Source organism: Telmatherina bonti, assembly GCF_933228915.1.
Source record: "Telmatherina bonti genome assembly, chromosome: 20".
Taxonomy (NCBI): Eukaryota; Metazoa; Chordata; class Actinopteri; order Atheriniformes; family Telmatherinidae; genus Telmatherina; species Telmatherina bonti.
In genome coordinates, this window is record NC_136618.1 from 3392462 (window position 1) to 3415478 (window position 23017).

At 48.5% G+C, this 23017-nt stretch overlaps 1 protein-coding gene across 2 annotated transcripts in view; it reads right to left on the minus strand.

Moving 5' to 3' along the window:
* The window catches only part of serpinb1l3 (serpin peptidase inhibitor, clade B (ovalbumin), member 1, like 3), a 40908-nt gene that overhangs the window by 12354 nt on the left and 5537 nt on the right, over positions 1–23017 (minus strand). For both annotated transcript variants that reach the window (XM_079260189.1, XM_079260188.1), the window contains 4 exons: positions 9380–9520; positions 9089–9206; positions 5130–5272; positions 3252–3329 (listed from right to left, as the gene is read on the minus strand). In XM_079260189.1, coding sequence (XP_079116315.1) covers positions 3252–3329; positions 5130–5272; positions 9089–9206; positions 9380–9520 — 480 coding nt within the window. The remainder of the gene's footprint in view (positions 1–3251; positions 3330–5129; positions 5273–9088; positions 9207–9379; positions 9521–23017) is intronic.

Here is a 23017-nt window from a genome sequence, read left to right on the forward strand (position 1 = left end):
GTGAGACGATATGAAGAGAACCAGGTGAGACGGACATGAAGAGAACCAGGTGAGACAATATGAAGAGAACCAGGTGAGACAATATGAAGAGAACCAGGTGAGACGATATGAAGAGAACCAGGTGAGACGGACATGAAGAGAACCAGGTGAGACGATATGAAGAGAACCAGGTGAGACGGACATGAAGAGAACCAGGTGAGACAATATGAAGAGAACCAGGTGAGACAATATGAAGAGAACCAGGTGAGACAATATGAAGAGAACCAGGTGAGACGGACATGAAGAGAACCAGGTGAGACGGACATGAAGAGAACCAGGTGAGACAATATGAAGAGAACCAGGTGAGACAATATGAAGAGAACCAGGTGAGACGATATGAAGAGAAGAAGGTTGTTGGTGGTTTTTAGAAGATTCTGTGCTGTGAAGGGGACGGAAGCCAGACTGGAATTTTAACTAGAACCAGCTATTATTGAAATAATAGCAACTGTGAATGCTCATTTATTGAACTATACTGAATGATTGAAATGAAATTGAATAAATATAAGAAATTGAGAGAAAAAAAATCAAAACATTTTTTCTAATTGCCCCATCGGGATTGAACCCATGAACTTCTGTATTGAAGCACACAGACCTAACTCACTATGCTGCCAGGACTCTTAGTTGCACCAAAAGCGTCATTTTTCCCACGTCCAGCAGGGTGGAATTAGCGGGATTGCAAAAACATGTGCGTTGGACTAAACTCCAGTAAAGATGTGACAGACTTTATTGTTCAGTGTGAATTTTTTTTTAATGTGTTTAAGATTTATCAAAGTGTTGAAATGTTGCAGGAAGCATTGTTGGAACAAATCCTTCATATTTAACTGGGACATTTGCAAATAAATTCCTTTGCCCCTTGAAGTGTGCAGCTGAGACCAACAGTTCACACTGAGCAGTCTGCAGAACTGCACGCCATCACACCAGCAACAACCGACAAACAACAATAGAGCTGTATGTTAAATGCTTCATTTGAACCCATGCCTTGTATGTGTACCTCTGTCCCGGTGCACAAAATGGACCAATCGCTGAGCTGAATTCCGTTTCGTCCAATCACTGGAGAGGATTTTAACATTTGGCAAAAATGTGAGTAACTTGAAAAGTTTAAATGTTAGAAAGACCAAAAGTCATAGAACATATCTTCTGAATGAGCTGAACAGTTTGATACCTGAATGGTTGAAGTGAGACAAAAGGTGTAGGAGGAGTAGCGTGCCAAACATTTTGCAGGAAAGACGATGGGGACGGGACCTTGATGAACTGCAAACCGGTGCAGAGCTCTGAAACCCCCAAAATCAATCACAGAGCTGAATTTTTGCAAGGTCCAATGCACGGTGGGTTTGAAGGACTTTCATCCAATCACAAGGCCGAATTAATTTTTTACAAAATGCTAAATATCTCAAAAACTACGAAGATTTGAAACGACAAAAGTCGTAGCACGCATGTCCTGAAGGAGCTGCAGGGTTTGAGAAGTAAATGACTGAAGTGACCTGAACGGCGCAGGAGGAGTAGCGCGGCAAAGTTCGGCGGAATAATAATAAAAATGGCCGTGGGGGTGGACCGTGGGGGTGGACCGTGGAGCAGAGCAGGAGAAGGAAACAGGTGTCTCAGTGGAGCAAAGCTGTTAAGGAGGTTGTTGTTATAGTGAGACACCAGCTCATCAGGAGTGGAGAGACTGGATGGAGTGGGAGGGTTGTTTATGGCAGATGAAAATATGTCGAGATCGATATCCTTAATTTTCCTGAAAGAGATGTAGAGGGGCGGGTGGGTGGGTTTTGGTGAGAGATACATTTATATTGAAACAGATCAGTTTATGATCGGAGGAGGGAATGTGATAAGCTTGACAATCAGCGGGAGTAACACCAGAGTAACAAACCAAGTCCAGAATATGATCTTTACAGTGACTGGAGACATTAATATGTCGTTGTAAACCAAAACTTTTCAAGCAGGATCCAAAGTCTTTGGAAAGAAGATTATTGTCTATTTGAATGTTAAAGTCACTGAGTATTATCAGATTTTGAGAGAGTGAAGACAGATGAGCCAGAAGAGCTGCAAAGTAATTTAAAACATCCTTATTAGGTTCGGGTGGTCGGTACACAATACATAAAATAGAGGACAGTGGAGATTAAACAAGATGGCAGCCAACATCAATAGTGATAAATGTTCAGCAGAGCGATGGTGAGGGACAGCCTGACGGAACCTCACAAGCCAATAGGAGGCTGTGATCCGTCACAACTGACCGGGCCTTGCTCAGGACTTTGACCCAGGCCTGAGAGTTCATTCATTCATTTTCCTAAGCTCTTATTCCAATGAAGGATGGCGGGGAAGCTGGAGCCTATCCCAGCAGTCCCAGGGCGAATGACAGCATACACCCTGGACAGCTCGCCAGTCCATCACAGGGGCCTGAGAGTTCATTCAGGCTAATTAAGCATCCAATCTGCTGCAATATGATTTATATCTGAGGGAAATGGAGCCAAACCAACACAAAAATAAAACAATACAACTAAAAGAGATTTAATAAAAGATGAGTAAATTATTTTAAAAAAAATAAACTCCTGTCTTCATTAAAGCTAAAAGTTTCCCATAAAAATACTTTTGCTGATGAGATCTTAGGGTCAGCTTGTCATCCAGGTGAGTGTCCAGGTGTTTGCTCTGCAGCTTGCTTCAGGTAACACGTCTAAGGGCTTTTTATGAAAGGCCGTCAGCACTCCTTTTGTTTGTTATTATTTCGTAAGGACCTGTCCAGGTTTCCTGTGATGGACAGGTCACCTGTCCAAGTCAACCCTGCCTGTGTTATTGTTTTCATTTCTCAGGAGAAGTAGAGGCTCCATCTGCTGTTCAGTCCTGACGTTTGAACTTTTCTGATTAGAAGATATTTATATTCCTTTACAGATCACACTAACTGGGTTTAATCAGAGGAATTTGTGTATTTATCATTTCCTAACCTATGAAGGTGGATGTAATCTCCATCAGCTGGTCAAACAGAAGAGCCACAAAGCTGATCATTAGCTTTAATCAGTATGGAGGCAGACTTTGACCTGTGGAGATTTTTACTGTAAAATCCACCAAATATAGAATAACATCTGTAACATGAGACGTTCCTAATTTGGCTTCAATGTGAATAAAACCAGACGGAGATCAGAGGCTGCAGACATGATGCAGACTGAGAAGGAACATGTGGAAGAAGAAGAGAAAGGTTGGTCATGTATGAACCACGTTACCTGGCAGCTGGCTTCGGGGATGTAAGTTAGGGGGAACTTGGATTTCTGAGACATCATCTTCATTGGCTTCGTGTCATTCTACAAAACAAGAGACAACATTTAACAGAGACTTTTCACCAGATTAAGTTTTCCACACGTCACCTAATCTGCAAATCTATTGATATCTGATAATGAATAAGAAATACGTGTTTTTATGTCTTAGACACCAAAAAGTCCTCTGCTTTTAACTTGTCCTGTCCAGCAGAATGATGGTCTGGCTGCCATGCTGTGCTGAACACATTCAACTTGCCAAGAGGAGCCTTTTGGATATGAGGCTCCCCGTTATTCTTATGTTTTATTCTTTATTTTATTTATTTTTTTATTTCATGTTGCAAACATCTGGGATTTAATTCCTCCTGTACCACAGCAACTAAAAGTCTAAAAGTTGGAAAGACAATGACACATATCACCTGTCTGCCAAACTACATGAACATTTTAGCATCTGTTTCAGCACCATCAGCATGAACACATTCACATGTTATTATTCAATTACAGCAACATCTCTAGTTTGTCTTAGTTTACAGCAAGACTTGGTTTACTATTAGATTAGTTAGTCTTAGTTTACGACCAGTTGTGTTCTTCATCCCAGCTGGTACAAGTTTAGATCGTGTTCGTATTAGGGCCCGACCGATATGGATTTTTGGATACCGATACCGATATAAAGACTTTAGAGCCGATAGCCGACATAATGGCCGATAAATCCATCCATCAGATAAAAAATAAAAAATATTACTCAAAGCTAAAACATTCTATGCTCATTGTTAAACTCATGTCTACCTGTTAGACACCATGAACGATCTGAATTATTCACTGATTTATAAAAATGTAAATCCGGTTTTCTTATTCCACAGTGCCGACACACCGTCATTGTTTTATCAGCTGACCTCTTTCCTTCTTCATCGTATCTGACAGGGAAACCAAAGTGTTCCCACAACCGGGCGTTCAAGTTCCTCCGCTCGCCATGACCACGCTACACTGGTGTGGAACGATTATGCACGCAGCTTTCTTTTTTATTTTTTATCAATCCGCGGATCACGTGTGCCGAACCGTAGGTACTGATCCGAACGGATCGCGGATCAATGATGATCCGTTGCACCACTAATAATAATAATAATAATAATAATAATAATAATAATAAACATTACAATAACAATAGGGCCTTGCCATACTTCGTATGGCTCGGACCCTAATAAGTATTCAGAAGTTGTGTAAATGGCACACAGCCACCAACTTTCACACACGTTCACCAGGCTAAACACTAAGCACGGCTTTCCTCGCTCCCTCTGATGACTTTCCTCATGGCTACGGGTGTTTTGGGGGCGCCTCTATAAGATGTAAAGTCGTCATTCTTAAAGACGCTGTTGGAAAAAATAGCCGTCAGATTATGGCTATTTTTAGAGATGATGACGATAGTCGCTATTTAACTAAACACGCAATGACAAGCTTGTAGAGAATGTAAAAAGGAAAACATAACTGTGTTTATTTAACATTTCAACTTACCAGAGACTAAATATAAAATGCTGGTGTGCAGACGTGACTTTACTTGGCTCAGCGTCTATCTGTTTCACCGTCCGGTGTGCTCTGTCTCGGCTTCCACGGTAGGCAGCCATGAGCAAGGATGACCCCGCTCCGCTACTTATCCAGCAGATGGCGCCCATGTTTGCTGGATAAGTAGCGCGATTACATTTTTAATGACAAAAATAAAACAATAAAAAAATTGGCAATTTTTTACCAATAGCCGATACCACCCTGGACCCCCATATCGGCCGGACGATATATCGGTCAGGCCCTAGTTAGTATCTTACAGGGTTATTTTTGCTTGTTTTACGGCAGGTTTACCTTGTTGAGTCTGAACTGGGCGTCTCGTGTGGCACTGTCCTTAAACTGCTTGTTCCAGTTGCCCTTGAAGTAAATGGCATTGACCAGAACCAGTCTGGTAAAGGAATCTACCACTCCAGGGGTCAGCACGTCTTTAATTTTACCTGAAGAACATTTACAAGCACAGTGTTGTATTTCTGCTTTACTTAAGATGTGCTGTGTACATAAATGTGATGAGAAACTGATGGATCCTGTCTAAGTCTGGCTAGACAGTCTGGCCGCAGATCTCCACAGTGGGCTCTACCCACAGACCACCCAACAGCTTTAGATGAAGAAGGTTTGCCAAGCGGCAGTAAAACGCACCAGAGGAAGACAGATGGCGGCGTGAAGATGTCTCCTAGATTAACAAAAGTACCTGATGGCATTATAATGTGACGAGGTCCTTTTTTATTTGGCAACTTTACAGAGCAGAACATCACCATGGTAACTGAAACATACAAAAGGAAAGAACAAAGCGGGAAACTACCTGTGGTGTTGTCATTAGTAAAAACATAAGTAAGGATAAACACGGTTTACAGGTCACATAAAACCTGTTTATCTGCTCATACCACACAGTAAACATTTAAACTCCTGTTGTTTTGTACTAAACTTGCTAAATATGCTTAAGAATAGGAACTCTGTTACATTTGTGGCAACTTTCTCTCTTTCACCTGTCAAGCGGGTTGCTATGGTGACTCCTGTAATGGAGTGATGTAGCAGTGGTTTAACTTGCTGAACACCACAAGCACCCCTCCCTGAGCCGTCACCTTATCGTGGTGGAGGGGTTTGTGCGTCCCGAAGATCCTAGCAGCTATGTTGTCGGGGGCTTTATGCCCCTGGTAGGGTCACCATGGCAAACAGGTGTCTAGGGGAGGGACCAGACCAAGCACGGCTCATCGACCTCTACGATGACGACCAACCTGGGCATAAATGTTCCCTTGCCCGGACGCGGGTTACCGGGACCCCCCTCTGGAGCCAGGCCTGGAGGCGGGGTACGAGAGCGAGCGTCTGGTGGCCGGGCCTTCGCCCATGGGGCCCGGTCGGGCTCAGCCAGAAAGGGTTACATGGGCTCCACTTCCCGTGGGCTCACCATCTGCGGGAGGAGCCGTAGGGGTCGGGTGCAGTGTGAGCTGGGCGGCAGCAAGGGGCGGGGACCCTGGCGGTCCGATTCCCGGCTGCAGAAGCTGGCTCTAGGGACGTGGAACGTCACCTCTCTGGTGGGGAAGGAGCCTGAGCTTGTGCGCGAGGTTGAGCGGTTCCGACTAGATATAGTTGGACTCACCTCGACGCATGGCTTGGGCTCTGGAACCAGAACCCTCAAGAGGGGCTGGACCTTCTTCCACTCTGGAGTTGCTCATGGTGAGAGGCGCCGAGCAGGTGTGGGCATTCTCATCAGCCCCCAGCTTGGTGCCTGCACGTTGGGGTTTACCCCGGTGGATGAAAGGGTAGTTTCCCTCCGCCTCCGGGTGGGGGGACGGGTCCTGACTGTTGTCTGTGCTTATGCACCGAACAGCAGTTCAGAGTACCCACCCTTTCTGGGGTCCTTGGAGGGAGTGCTGGAGGGTGCTCCTTCTGGGGACTCCATTGTTCTGCTGGGGGACTTCAATGCTCACGTGGGCAATAACAGTGAGACCTGGAGAGGAGTGATTGGGAGGCATGGTCTCCCCCCTCTGAACCCAAATGGTGTTTTGTTATTGGACTTCTGTGCTCGTCATGGATTGTCTATAACGAACACCATGTTCCAGCATAAGAGTGTCCATATGTACACCTGGCATCAGGATTCCCTGGGCCGCAGTTTGATGATGGATTTTATAGTCGTATCGTCGGACCTGCGGCCACATGCCTTGGACACTCGGGTGAAGAGGGGGGCGGAGCTTCAACTGATCACCACCTGGTGGTGAGTTGGCTCAGGTGGTGGGGGAGGAAGCCGGTCAGATCTGGCAGGCCCAAACGTGTTGTGAGGGTCTGCTGGGAACGTCTGGCTGAGTCCCCCGTCAGAGCGAGCTTCAACTCCCACCTTCAGCAGAGCTTCGAACATGTCCCGAGTGAGGCGGGGGACATTGAGTCTGAATGGGCTGTGTTCCGTGCCTCTATTGCTGAGGCGACCAGCCGGAGCTGTGGCTGTAAGGTCGTTGGTGCCTGTCGTGGCGGTAATCCCAGGACTCGTTGGTGGACACCAGCAGTGAGGGATGCCGTCAAGCTGAAGAAGGAGTCCTATCGGGCCTTCTTGGCCTGTGGGACTCTGGAGGCAGCTGATGGGTACCGGCAGGCTAAGCGGCATGCGGCTTCAGCTGTCGCCAAGGCAAAAACTTGGGCGTGGTCGAGTACTCACCGATTCTGTTCATAACTTAAGCTCAAGCTCTCGCTTGAGCGATTCGCTGCCGAGTGTGAAGCGGCTGGGATGAGAATCAGCGCCTCCAAATCTGAGACCATGGTCCTCAGCCGGAATAGGGTGGATTGCCCTCTCCGGGTCGGGAGTCAGGTCCTGCCTCAAGTGGAGGAGTTTAAATATCTCGGGGTCTTGTTCACGAGTGAGGGAAGGATGGAGCGTGAGATGGACAGACGGATCGGTGCGGCGTCTGCAGTAATGCGGACTCTGCGCCGGTCTGTCGAGGTGAAGAAGGAGCTGAGCCAGAAGGCGAAGCTCTCGATTTACCAGTCGATCTACGTTCCTACCCTCACCTATGGTCATGAGCTGTGGGTCGTGACCGAAAGAACCAGATCTCGTATACAGGCGGCTGAAATGAGTTTCCTCCGCAGGGTGGCCGGGCTCTCCCTTAGAGATAGGGTGAGGTGCTCAGTCATCCGGGAGGAGATCAGAGTAGAGCCGCTGCTCCTCCGCATCGAGAGGAACCAGTTGAGGTGGCTCGGGCATCTGGTCAGGATGCCTCCTGGACCTCCCTGGTGAGGTGTTCCAGGCACGTCCCTCTGGGAGGAGACCCCGGGGAAGACCCAGGACACGCTGGAGGGATTATATCTCTCGGCTGGCCTGGGAACGCCTCGGGATCCCCCCGCAGAGTTGGCAAATGTGGCTGGGGAGAGGGAAGTCTGGGCTTCCCTGCTTAGGCTGCTGCCCCCGCGACCCGACCCCGGATAAGTGGTAGAAGATGGATGGATGGATTAACTTGAGCACTGTCATAAAATCATTCAGATTTTACTCACTGAGGAGGACAGGAGAGCGAATGCCTGTTTGATCCATATACTTTACGTTAATGTGATTCAGACGGTACCATGTGGTTGTGGTGCCACAAATTGCCGTTCCCCCCCTCATCCACGAGGGGCTCCAAAACGGCAAATCCCCATGTTAAAACGACCAACTCACATCAGAAATTAACATATTTGCAGACTAGTAAAGTTATCTGTTTAGAAGTAAGTTAATCTTGAAACTCAGCATAATTAGGGGCGTGTCCTTTTGATTTTACCTGATATCACCCTGCAAGAAGACAGAATGCTTTTTTAGCAGGTTACCAGCGTGATTTAGCTTTAGCGCGCCCACTTCTCTTAGCTGGTTAGCAGCCATTAGCTCAGTTAGTTATTAGCTACAGGCAAGTCTGAGTTTGATCGCTATCAATCATCCACCCCTCAATCTCAGCCCCCCTTTCTGCTCCTCTTCTTTGCCCGTTTTTGTGTTTTATGGAAGCAACGGGATATTTGATGTTGCCAAAATGGTGGTGGTGGGAATCGCCCAATGAGCTTCAATTGAGCTTTCAGAATCCTACAGGTGATGTCATGGAGGCTCCGCCCATCTTTTATAGTCTATGGTTATAACACAGCATTTGTCTGTGCATTTAACTTAGAAAAATCTATGCCGTTCTGTAATGCAACTGAAAAGTTTTTCCTTCATCTGGCCTGATGGTGAAGCAGAACAGTAGCTGTATTGGAGATCTGTAGCCAGACTCCTCTCAAGGCTGGATAAGGAATTTGCAGATTACGCCATTCACCTTGTGTCTGTTTCTCCACCCAGCTGTTGATGGTGACCCTGGCTGCTTCTGAGCTCTTTATAAAGTCCACAGACTCCAGCTCTGCATTGTAGAATTTCCTGGTCTGACCCAGGAAGTCCTGGAACCAAACAACATATTTAGTAACCAGCCAAACCTCTTTGGAAAGAGGCTTTTTTTTTTAATGACTGCTGTGTCCTTCACCTCAGCTTGTTTTTCCTGACTAACACTGAGTAGACAAAAGCACACCCATTCATAATAATCTGTAAACATGCTGAAAACCAGAACACATACCTCAACAAACTGGTAGGTCTGCTCTCCGTACAGCCTGTTGGCCACGCTCAAAGCATACGGAGCATCAGTCCTGTTGAGCTCTCTCAGCAACTGGGCGAAGCTGTCGTGGACACCACCCTGAAATTCCTGTGTTTTCAGGCACTGTGGACAAAGTAAAGAAGCATCGCCCTGAAGAAGCAGCAGGTGCCAGGCAGACAGGTGTGGTGGTCAGTTTACCTACAAAGTGATGATGTGTCCATTTGACCCTCCATGGTAAGAATTATTACAGCACGGTCTCAAAATCACACTTGTTTTAAATAAATGGTCTTGAAAAAAGATTTCAGAACCATAAGACACCAAAAGATCTGAACTTAGAACAATGTAGCATCTTTGTGGATGATCAGTATAAAGTTTAAAGTGGAAATTAATCTGTTACCTGCCGTTTCTTATCACTTCATACCATACCATTTTTATTTCTAAAGCACTTTAAAAACAACATACAGCTGACCAAAGTGCTGTACAGAAACAGCAGGTGAATAAAAACAGCATAAGAAAGTAAAATATTAAAATGGTCAAATAAAGAAATGCATAAAAAAGAATAGCTAAAAATAAAATACAAGGACACAAATGACAACTCAGTCTTGCTAAAATGCCAAAGACTAAAAATGTGTCTTTAAATGGCTTTTAAAAACAGCGAGGGAGTTCTCCTGTCTAACCTGCAGAGGGAGGCTGGTCCAGATTTCTGGAGCTAGAACTGAAAAGTCTCCTCTGGTTTTACAGCGTGTCGTAGGGACAGTTAGAAGCAACTGGTCCGCTGATCTCAGAGCGCGTTGTATAGCAATGCAGCAGGTCGGCCAGGTAAGGAGGGGCGAGGTCGTTAAGACACTTAAAAACAAATAAGAGAATCTTAAAACTGATCCTAAACTGAACAGGAATCCAGTGAAGGGACGCTAAAACCGGAGATATGTACTCATGTTTTCTCGTGCCAGTTAAACATCTTGCAGCGGCATTTTGTACCCGCTGCAGACGCGTTTTGACTGATAAAACTGAGTTACAGTAATCCAGTCTTGAGGTAATAAAAGGATCACTGTCTCCAGATGGCATCTTGATAAAAGGGGCTTAAGTCTAGACAGTGGTCTCAACTGGAAAAAGCAAGACTTCACCACAGTATTTACATGCGAGTCCAACTTTAAACAGGGGTCCATTTTCACACCTGGATCTGTAATGCTAGTCTTTTCAAATGATGCCAGAAAGGACAGGTCCAAAGAGGCAGTGCAACCAGTGGCACTGAGATTAAAAAGCATGACCTCTGTTTTTTTCATTAAAACTGAGGAAGTTCAGGGCCGTCCTACTTCTGATGTCACTGAGACAATCTAGGGGAGGCTGAAGGGAGACATTTCGTTTTAAGGGGAAGTAAAACTGACAGTCATCAGCGTACAGGTGAAATGGTACTCCATGCTTTCTAAAAATAGCACCAAGTGGCAGCAAATACAGAAGAGGAGAGCGCCAAGAATTGAGCCCTGTGGTACCCCCCAAGGAAGAGCAGTTGAGGCAGACATGAAGTCATCTATCATGACACTGAAACTCCTGACAGATAAATATGATCTGAACCACTGCAAGGCGGTGCCAGTGATGCCGACACACTGCTCCAGCCTGGAGAACGTCATGGTCCACTGTGTAAAAAGCAGCTGTTAAATCTAAAAGCACAAGTACAACCATCTGCTGCTTCAGACCAGATCTGGACCAGTTCCCATTATCCTGAACCATCTGCTGCTTCAGACCAGCTCTGGACCAGTTCCCAGTATCCTGAAGCATCTGCTGCTTCAGACCAGATCTGGACCAGTTCCCAGTATCCTGAACCATCTGCTGCTTCAGACCAGATCTGGACCAGTTCCCACTATCCTGAAGCATCTGCTGCTTCAGACCAGATCTGGACCAGTTCCCAGTATCCTGAACCATCTGCTGCTTCAGACCAGATCTGGACCAGTTCCCAGAATCCTGAACCATCTGCTGCTTCAGACCAAATCTGGACCAGTTCCCAGAATCCTGAACCATCTGCTGCTTCAGACCAGATCTGGACCAGTTCCCAGAATCCTGAACCATCTGCTGCTTCAGACCAAATCTGGACCAGTTCCCAGTATCCTGAAGCATCTGCTGCTTCAGACCAGATCTGGACCAGTTCCCAGAATCCTGAACCATCTGCTGCTTCAGACCAGATCTGGACCAGTTCCCAGAATCCTGAACCATCTGCTGCTTCAGACCAGATCTGGACCAGTTCCCAGTATCCTGAAGCATCTGCTGCTTCAGACCAGATCTGGACCAGTTCCCAGAATCCTGAACCATCTGCTGCTTCAGACCAGATCTGGACCAGTTCCCAGTATCCTGAACCATCTGCTGCTTCAGACCAAATCTGGACCAGTTCCCAGTATCCTGAAGCATCTGCTGCTTCAGACCAGATCTGGACCAGTTCCCAGTATCCTGAACCATCTGCTGCTTCAGACCAGATCTGGACCAGTTCCCAGTATCCTGAACCATCTGCTGCTTCAGACCAAATCTGGACCAGTTCCCAGAATCCTGAACCATCTGCTGCTTCAGACCAGATCTGGACCAGTTCCCAGTATCCTGAACCATCTGCTGCTTCAGACCAGATCTGGACCAGTTCCCAGAATCCTGAAGCATCTGCTGCTTCAGACCAGATCTGGACCAGTTCCTAGTATCCTGAACCATCTGCTGTTTCAGACCAGATCTGGACCAGTTCCCAGTATCCTGAACCATCTGCTGCTTCAGACCAGATCTGGACCAGTTCCCAGTATCCTAAACCATCAGCTGCTTCAGACCAGATCTGGACCAGTTCCCAGAATCCTGAACCATCTGCTGCTTCAGACCAGATCTGGACCAGTTCCCAGTATCCTGAACCATCTACTGTTTCAGACCAGATCTGGACCAGTTCCCAGTATCCTGAACCATCTGCTGCTTCAGACCAGATCTGGACCAGTTCCCAGTATCCTGAACCATCTGCTGCTTCAGACCAGATCTGGACCAGTTCCCAGTATCCTGAACCATCTGCTGCTTCAGACCAGATCTGGACCAGTTCCCAGTATCCTGAACCATCTGCTGTTTCAGACCAGATCTGGACCAGTTTCCAGTATCCTGAACCATCTGCTGTTTCAGACCAGATCTGGACCAGTTCCCAGTATCCTGAACCATCTGCTGCTTCAGACCAGATCTGGACCAGTTTCCAGTATCCTGAAGCATCTGCTGCTTCAGACCAGATCTGGACCAGTTCCCAGTATCCTGAACCATCTGCTGCTTCAGACCAGATCTGGACCAGTTCCCAGTATCCTGAAGCATCTGCTGCTTCACACCAGATCTGGACCAGTTCCCAGTATCCTGAACCATCTGCTGTTTCAGACCAGATCTGGACCAGTTCCCAGAATCTTGAACCATCTGCTGCTTCAGACCAGATCTGGACCAGTTCCCAGTATCCTGAACCATCTGCTGCTTCAGACCAGATCTGGACCAGTTTCCAGTATCCTGACCCATCTGCTGCTTCAGACCAGATCTGGACCAGTTCCCAGTATCCTGAACCATCTGCTGTTTCAGACCAGATCTGGACCAGTTCCCAGAATCCTGAAGCATCTGCTGCTTCAGACCAGATCTGGACCAGTTCCCAGTATCCTGAACCATCTGCTGCTTCAGACCAGATCTGGACCAGTTCCCAGAATCCTGAACCATCTGCTGCTTCAGACCAGATCTGGACCAGTTTCCAGTATCCTGAACCATCTGCTGCTTCAGACCAGATCTGGACCAGTTCCCAGAATCCTGAACCATCTGCTGCTTCAGACCAGATCTGGACCAGTTCCCAGTATCCTGAACCATCTGCTGCTTCAGACCAGATCTGGACCAGTTCCCAGTATCCTGAACCATCTGCTGTTTCAGACCAGATCTGGACCAGTTTCCAGTATCCTGAACCATCTGCTGCTTCAGACCAGATCTGGACCAGTTCCCAGAATCCTGAACCATCTGCTGTTTCAGACCAGATCTGGACCAGTTCCCAGTATCCTGAACCATCTGCTGTTTCAGACCAGATCTGGACCAGTTCCCAGAATCCTAAACCATCTGCTGCTTCAGACCAGATCTGGACCAGTTCCCAGTATCCTGAACCATCTGCTGCTTCAGACCAGATCTGGACCAGTTCCCAGAATCCTGAAGCATCTGCTGCTTCAGACCAGATCTGGACCAGTTCCTAGTATCCTGAACCATCTGCTGTTTCAGACCAGATCTGGACCAGTTCCCAGTATCCTGAACCATCTGCTGCTTCAGACCAGATCTGGACCAGTTCCCAGTATCCTAAACCATCAGCTGCTTCAGAACCAGATCTGGACCAGTTCCCAGAATCCTGAACCATCTGCTGCTTCAGACCAGATCTGGACCAGTTCCCAGTATCCTGAACCATCTACTGTTTCAGACCAGATCTGGACCAGTTCCCAGTATCCTGAACCATCTGCTGCTTCAGACCAGATCTGGACCAGTTCCCAGTATCCTGAACCATCTGCTGCTTCAGAGCAGATCTGGACCAGTTCCCAGTATCCTGAACCATCTGCTGCTTCAGACCAGATCTGGACCAGTTTCCAGTATCCTGAAGCATCTGCTGCTTCAGACCAGATCTGGACCAGTTCCCAGTATCCTGAACCATCTGCTGTTTCAGACCAGATCTGGACCAGTTCCCAGTATCCTGAACCATCTGCTGTTTCAGACCAGATCTGGACCAGTTCCCAGAATCCTGAACCATCTGCTGCTTCAGACCAGATCTGGACCAGTTCCCAGTATCCTGAACCAGCTGCTGCTTCAGACCAGATCTGGACCAGTTCCCAGAATCCTGAACCATCTGCTGCTTCAGACCAGATCTGGACCAGTTCCCAGTATCCTGAACCATCTGCTGTTTCAGACCAGATCTGGACCAGTTCCCAGAATCCTAAACCATCTGCTGCTTCAGACCAGATCTGGACCAGTTCCCAGTATCCTGAACCATCTGCTGCTTCAGACCAGATCTGGACCAGTTCCCAGAATCCTGAACCATCTGCTGCTTCAGACCAGATCTGGACCAGTTTCCAGTATCCTGAACCATCTGCTGTTTCAGACCAGATCTGGACCAGTTTCCAGTATCCTGAACCATCTGCTGCTTCAGACCAGATCTGGACCAGTTCCCAGAATCCTGAACCATCTGCTGCTTCAGACCAGATCTGGACCAGTTCCCAGTATCCTGAACCATCTGCTGCTTCAGACCAGATCTGGACCAGTTCCCAGAATCCTGAACCATCTGCTGCTTCAGACCAGATCTGGACCAGTTCCCAGTATCCTGAACCATCTGCTGCTTCACACCAGATCTGGACCAGTTCCCAGTATCCTGAACCATCTGCTGTTTCAGACCAGATCTGGACCAGTTCCCAGTATCCTGAACCATCTGCTGCTTCAGACCAGATCTGGACCAGTTCCCACTATCCTGAACCATCTGCTGCTTCACACCAGATCTGGACCAGTTCCCAGTATCCTGAACCATCTGCTGCTTCAGACCAGATCTGGACCAGTTCCCAGTATCCTGAACCATCTGCTGCTTCAGACCAGATCTGGACCAGTTCCCAGTATCCTGAACCATCTGCTGCTTCAGACCAGATCTGGACCAGTTTCCAGTATCCTGAAGCATCTGCTGCTTCAGACCAGATCTGGACCAGTTCCCAGAATCCTGAACCATCTGCTGCTTCAGACCAGATCTGGACCAGTTCCCAGTATCCTGAACCATCTGCTGCTTCAGACCAGATCTGGACCAGTTCCCAGTATCCTGAACCATCTGCTGCTTCAGACCAGATCTGGACCAGTTCCCAGTATCCTGAACCATCTGCTGCTTCAGACCAGATCTGGACCAGTTCCTAGAATCCTGAACCATCTGCTGTTTCAGACCAGATCTGGACCAGTTCCCAGAATCCTGAACCATCTGCTGCTTCAGACCAGATCTGGACCAGTTCCCAGTATCCTGAACCATCTGCTGCATCAGACCAGATCTGGACCAGTTCCTAGAATCCTGAACCATCTGCTGCTTCAGACCAGATCTGGACCAGTTCCCAGTATCCTGAACCATCTGCTGTTTCAGACCAGATCTGGACCAGTTCCCAGTATCCTGAACCATCTGCTGCTTCAGACCAGATCTGGACCAGTTCCCAGTATCCTGAACCATCTGCTGCTTCAGACCAGATCTGGACCAGTTCCTAGAATCCTGAACCATCTGCTGTTTCAGACCAGATCTGGACCAGTTCCCAGTATCCTGAACCATCTGCTGCTTCAGACCAGATCTGGACCAGTTCCCAGTATCCTGAAGCATCTGCTGCTTCAGACCAGATCTGGACCAGTTCCCAGTATCCTGAACCATCTGCTGTTTCAGACCAGATCTGGACCAGTTCCCAGTATCCTGAACCATCTGCTGCTTCAGACCAGATCTGGACCAGTTCCCAGTATCCTGAACCATCTGCTGCTTCAGACCAGATCTGGACCAGTTCCTAGAATCCTGAAGCATCTGCTGCTTCAGACCAGATCTGGACCAGTTCCCAGTATCCTGAACCATCTGCTGCTTCAGACCAGATCTGGACCAGTTCCCAGTATCCTGAACCATCTGCTGCTTCAGACCAGATCTGGACCAGTTCCCAGTATCCTGAACCATCTGCTGCTTCAGACCAGATCTGGACCAGTTCCCAGTATCCTGAACCATCTGCTGCTTCAGACCAGATCTGGACCAGTTCCTAGAATCCTGAACCATCTGCTGTTTCAGACCAGATCTGGACCAGTTCCCAGTATCCTGAACCATCTGCTGTTTCAGACCAGATCTGGACCAGTTCCCAGTATCCTGAACCATCTGCTGCTTCAGACCAGATCTGGACCAGTTTCCAGTATCCTGAAGCATCTGCTGCTTCAGACCAGATCTGGACCAGTTCCCAGTATCCTGAACCATCTGCTGTTTCAGACCAGATCTTGACCAGTTCCCAGTATCCTGAACCATCTGCTGTTTCAGACCAGATCTGGACCAGTTCCCAGAATCCTGAACCATCTGCTGCTTCAGACCAGATCTGGACCAGTTCCCAGTATCCTGAACCATCTGCTGCTTCAGACCAGATCTGGACCAGTTCCCAGTATCCTGAACCATCTGCTGTTTCAGACCAGATCTGGACCAGTTCCCAGAATCCTAAACCATCTGCTGCTTCAGACCAGATCTGGACCAGTTCCCAGTATCCTGAACCATCTGCTGCTTCAGACCAGATCTGGACCAGTTCCCAGAATCCTGAACCATCTGCTGCTTCAGACCAGATCTGGACCAGTTTCCAGTATCCTGAACCATCTGCTGTTTCAGACCAGATCTGGACCAGTTTCCAGTATCCTGAACCATCTGCTGCTTCAGACCAGATCTGGACCAGTTCCCAGAATCCTGAACCATCTGCTGCTTCAGACCAGATCTGGACCAGTTCCCAGAATCCTGAACCATCTGCTGTTTCAGACCAGATCTGGACCAGTTCCCAGTATCCTGAACCATCTGCTGTTTCAGACCAGATCTGGACCAGTTCCCAGAATCCTAAACCATCTGCTGCTTCAGACCAGATCTGGACCAGTTCCCAGTATCCTGAACCATCTGCTGCTTCAGACCAGATCTGGACCAGTTCCCAGAATCCTGAAGCATCTGCTGCTTCAGACCAGATCTGGACCAGTTCCTAGTATCCTGAACCATCTGCTGTTTCAGACCAGATGTGGACCAGTTCCCAGTATCCTGAACCATCTACTGTTTCAGACCAGATCTGGACCAGTTCCCAGTATCCTGAACCATCTGCTGCTTCAGACCAGATCTGGACCAGTTCCCAGTATCCTAAACCATCAGCTGCTTCAGACCAGATCTGGACCAGTTCCCAGAATCCTGAACCATCTGCTGCTTCAGACCAGATCTGGACCAGTTCCCAGTATCCTGAACCATCTACTGTTTCAGACCAGATCTGGACCAGTTCCCAGTATCCTGAACCATCTGCTGCTTCAGACCAGATCTGGACCAGTTCCCAGTATCCTGAACCATCTGCTGCTTCAGAGCAGATCTGGACCAGTTCCCAGTATCCTGAACCATCTGCTGCTTCAGACCAGATCTGGACCAGTTTCCAGTATCCTGAAGCATCTGCTGCTTCAGACCTGATCTGGACCAGTTCCCAGTATCCTGAACCATCTGCTGTTTCAGACCAGATCTGGACCAGTTCCCAGTATCCTGAACCATCTGCTGTTTCAGACCAGATCTGGACCAGTTCCCAGAATCCTGAACCATCTGCTGCTTCAGACCAGATCTGGACCAGTTCCCAGTATCCTGAACCATCTGCTGCTTCAGACCAGATCTGGACCAGTTCCCAGAATCCTGAACCATCTGCTGCTTCAGACCAGATCTGGACCAGTTCCCAGTATCCTGAACCATCTGCTGTTTCAGACCAGATCTGGACCAGTTCCCAGAATCCTAAACCATCTGCTGCTTCAGACCAGATCTGGACCAGTTCCCAGTATCCTGAACCATCTGCTGCTTCAGACCAGATCTGGACCAGTTCCCAGAATCCTGAACCATCTGCTGCTTCAGACCAGATCTGGACCAGTTTCCAGTATCCTGAACCATCTGCTGTTTCAGACCAGATCTGGACCAGTTTCCAGTATCCTGAACCATCTGCTGCTTCAGACCAGATCTGGACCAGTTCCCAGTATCCTGAACCATCTGCTGCTTCAGACCAGATCTGGACCAGTTCCTAGAATCCTGAACCATCTGCTGCTTCAGACCAGATCTGGACCAGTTCCCAGTATCCTGAACCATCTGCTGCTTCACACCAGATCTGGACCAGTTCCCAGTATCCTGAACCATCTGCTGTTTCAGACCAGATCTGGACCAGTTCCCAGTATCCTGAACCATCTGCTGCTTCAGACCAGATCTGGACCAGTTCCTAGAATCCTGAACCATCTGCTGCTTCAGACCAGATCTGGACCAGTTCCCAGTATCCTGAACCATCTGCTGCTTCAGACCAGATCTGGACCAGTTCCCAGTATCCTGAACCATCTGCTGCTTCAGACCAGATCTGGACCAGTTCCCAGTATCCTGAACCATCTGCTGCTTCAGACCAGATCTGGACCAGTTTCCAGTATCCTGAAGCATCTGCTGCTTCAGACTAGATCTGGACCAGTTCCCAGAATCCTGAACCATCTGCTGCTTCAGACCAGATCTGGACCAGTTCCCAGAATCCTGAACCATCTGCTGCTTCAGACCAGATCTGGACCAGTTCCCAGTATCCTGAACCATCTGCTGCTTCAGACCAGATCTGGACCAGTTCCCAGTATCCTGAACCATCTGCTGCTTCAGACCAGATCTGGACCAGTTCCCAGTATCCTGAACCATCTGCTGCTTCAGACCAGATCTGGACCAGTTCCTAGAATCCTGAACCATCTGCTGCTTCAGACCAGATCTGGACCAGTTCCCAGTATCCTGAACCATCTGCTGCTTCAGACCAGATCTGGACCAGTTCCTAGAATCCTGAACCATCTGCTGTTTCAGACCAGATCTGGACCAGTTCCCAGTATCCTGAACCATCTGCTGCTTCAGACCAGATCTTGACCAGTTCCCAGAATCCTGAACCATCTGCTGCTTCAGACCAGATCTGGACCAGTTTCCAGTATCCTGAACCATCTGCTGCTTCAGACCAGATCTGGACCAGTTCCCAGAATCCTGAACCATCTGCTGCTTCAGACCAGATCTGGACCAGTTCCCAGTATCCTGAACCATCTGCTGCTTCAGACCAGATCTGGACCAGTTCCCAGTATCCTGAACCATCTGCTGCTTCAGACCAGATCTGGACCAGTTCCCAGTATCCTGAACCATCTGCTGCTTCACACCAGATCTGGACCAGTTCCCAGTATCCTGAACCATCTGCTGTTTCAGACCAGATCTGGACCAGTTCCCAGTATCCTGAACCATCTGCTGTTTCAGACCAGATCTGGACCAGTTCCCAGTATCCTGAAGCATCTGCTGCTTCAGACCAGATCTGGACCAGTTCCCAGTATCCTGAAGCATCTGCTGCTTCAGACCAGATCTGGACCAGTTCCCAGTATCCTGAACCATCTGCTGCTTCAGACCAGATCTGGACCAGTTCCCAGTATCCTGAACCATCTGCTGCTTCAGACCAGATCTGGACCAGTTCCTAGAATCCTGAAGCATCTGCTGCTTCAGACCAGATCTGGACCAGTTCCCAGTATCCTGAACCATCTGCTGCTTCAGACCAGATCTGGACCAGTTCCCGGTATCCTGAACCATCTGCTGCTTCAGACCAGATCTGGACCAGTTCCTAGAATCCTGAACCATCTGCTGCTTCAGACCAGATCTGGACCAGTTCCCGGAATACTGAACCATCTGCTGCTTCAGACCAGATCTGGACCAGTTCCCAGTATCCTGAACCATCTGCTGCTTCACACCAGATCTGGACCAGTTCCTAGAATCCTGAACCATCTGCTGCTTCAGACCAGATCTGGACCAGTTCCCAGTATCCTGAACCATCTGCTGTTTCAGACCAGATCTGGACCAGTTCCCAGTATCCTGAACCATCTGCTGCTTCAGACCAGATCTGGACCAGTTCCCAGTATCCTGAACCATCTGCTGCTTCAGACCAGATCTGGACCAGTTCCTAGAATCCTGAACCATCTGCTGCTTCAGACCAGATCTGGACCAGTTCCCAGTATCCTGAACCATCTGCTGCTTCAGACCAGATCTGGACCAGTTCCTAGAATCCTGAACCATCTGCTGTTTCAGACCAGATCTGGACCAGTTCCCAGTATCCTGAACCATCTGCTGTTTCAGACCAGATCTGGACCAGTTCCCAGAATCCTGAACCATCTGCTGCTTCAGACCAGATCTGGACCAGTTCCCAGTATCCTGAACCATCTGCTGCTTCAGACCAGATCTGGACCAGTTCCTAGAATCCTGAACCATCTGCTGCTTCAGACCAGATCTGGACCAGTTCCCAGTATCCTGAACCATCTGCTGCTTCAGACCAGATCTGGACCAGTTCCCAGTATCCTGAACCATCTGCTGCTTCAGACCAGATCTGGACCAGTTCCTAGAATCCTGAAGCATCTGCTGCTTCAGACAAGATCTGGACCAGTTCCTGGAATCCTGAACCATCTGCTGCTTCAGACCAGATCTGGACCAGTTCCCAGAATCCTGAACCATCTGCTGCTTCAGACCAGATCTGGACCAGTTCCCAGAATCCTGAACCATCTGCTGCTTCAGACCAGATCTGGACCAGTTCCCAGTATCCTGAACCATCTGCTGCTTCAGACCAGATCTGGACCAGTTCCCAGTATCCTGAACCATCTGCTGCTTCAGACCAGATCTGGACCAGTTCCTAGAATCCTGAACCATCTGCTGCTTCAGACAAGATCTGGACCAGTTCCTGGAATCCTGAACCATCTGCTGCTTCAGACCAGATCTGGACCAGTTCCCAGAATCCTGAACCATCTGCTGCTTCAGACCAGATCTGGACCAGTTCCTAGAATCCTGAACCATCTGCTGTTTCAGACCAGATCTGGACCAGTTCCTAGAATCCTGAACCATCTGCTGTTTCAGACCAGATCTGGACCAGTTCCCAGTATCCTGAACCATCTGCTGCTTCAGACCAGATCTGGACCAGTTCCTAGAATCCTGAACCATCTGCTGCTTCAGACCAGATCTGGACCAGTTCCCAGTATCCTGAACCATCTGCTGCTTCAGACCAGATCTGGACCAGTTCCCAGTATCCTGAACCATCTGCTGCTTCAGACCAGATCTGGACCAGTTCCCAGTATCCTGAACCATCGGCTGTTTCAGACCAGATCTGGACCAGTTTCCATTATCCTGAACCATCTGCTGTTTCAGACCAGATCTGGACCAGTTCCCAGTATCCTGAACCATCTGCTGCTTCAGACCAGATCTGGACCAGTTTCCAGTATCCTGAACCATCTGCTGCTTCAGACCAGATCTGGACCAGTTCCCAGTATCCTGAACCATCTGCTGTTTCAGACCAGATCTTGACCAGTTCCCAGTATCCTGAACCATCTGCTGTTTCAGACCAGATCTGGACCAGTTCCCAGAATCCTGAACCATCTGCTGCTTCAGACCAGATCTGGACCAGTTCCCAGTATCCTGAACCATCTGCTGTTTCAGACCAGATCTGGACCAGTTCCCAGAATCCTAAACCATCTGCTGTTTCAGACCAGATCTGGACCAGTTCCCAGTATCCTGAACCATCTGCTGCTTCAGACCAGATCTGGACCAGTTCCCAGAATCCTGAACCATCTGCTGCTTCAGACCAGATCTGGACCAGTTTCCAGTATCCTGAACCATCTGCTGTTTCAGACCAGATCTGGACCAGTTTCCAGTATCCTGAACCATCTGCTGCTTCAGACCAGATCTGGACCAGTTCCCAGAATCCTGAACCATCTGCTGCTTCAGACCAGATCTGGACCAGTTCCCAGAATCCTGAACCATCTGCTGTTTCAGACCAGATCTGGACCAGTTCCCAGTATCCTGAACCATCTGCTGTTTCAGACCAGATCTGGACCAGTTCCCAGAATCCTAAACCATCTGCTGCTTCAGACCAGATCTGGACCAGTTCCCAGTATCCTGAACCATCTGCTGCTTCAGACCAGATCTGGACCAGTTCCCAGAATCCTGAACCATCTGCTGCTTCAGACCAGATCTGGACCAGTTTCCAGTATCCTGAACCATCTGCTGCTTCAGACCAGATCTTGACCAGTTCCCAGAATCCTGAACCATCTGCTGCTTCAGACCAGATCTGGACCAGTTTCCAGTATCCTGAACCATCTGCTGCTTCAGACCAGATCTGGACCAGTTCCCAGAATCCTGAACCATCTGCTGCTTCAGACCAGATCTGGACCAGTTCCCAGTATCCTGAACCATCTGCTGCTTCAGACCAGATCTGGACCAGTTCCCAGTATCCTGAACCATCTGCTGCTTCAGACCAGATCTGGACCAGTTCCCAGTATCCTGAACCATCTGCTGCTTCACACCAGATCTGGACCAGTTCCCAGTATCCTGAACCATCTGCTGTTTCAGACCAGATCTGGACCAGTTCCCAGTATCCTGAACCATCTGCTGTTTCAGACCAGATCTGGACCAGTTCCCAGTATCCTGAACCATCTGCTGCTTCAGACCAGATCTGGACCAGTTCCCAGTATCCTGAACCATCTGCTGCTTCAGAGCAGATCTGGACCAGTTCCTAGAATCCTGAACCATCTGCTGCTTCAGACCAGATCTGGACCAGTTCCCAGTATCCTGAACCATCTGCTGTTTCAGACCAGATCTGGACCAGTTCCCAGTATCCTGAACCATCTGCTGCTTCAGACCAGATCTGGACCAGTTCCCAGTATCCTGAACCATCTGCTGCTTCAGACCAGATCTGGACCAGTTCCCAGTATCCTGAACCATCTGCTGCTTCAGACCAGATCTGGACCAGTTCCCAGTATCCTGAACCATCTGCTGCTTCAGACCAGATCTGGACCAGTTCCCAGTATCCTGAAGCATCTGCTGCTTCAGACCAGATCTGGACCAGTTCCCAG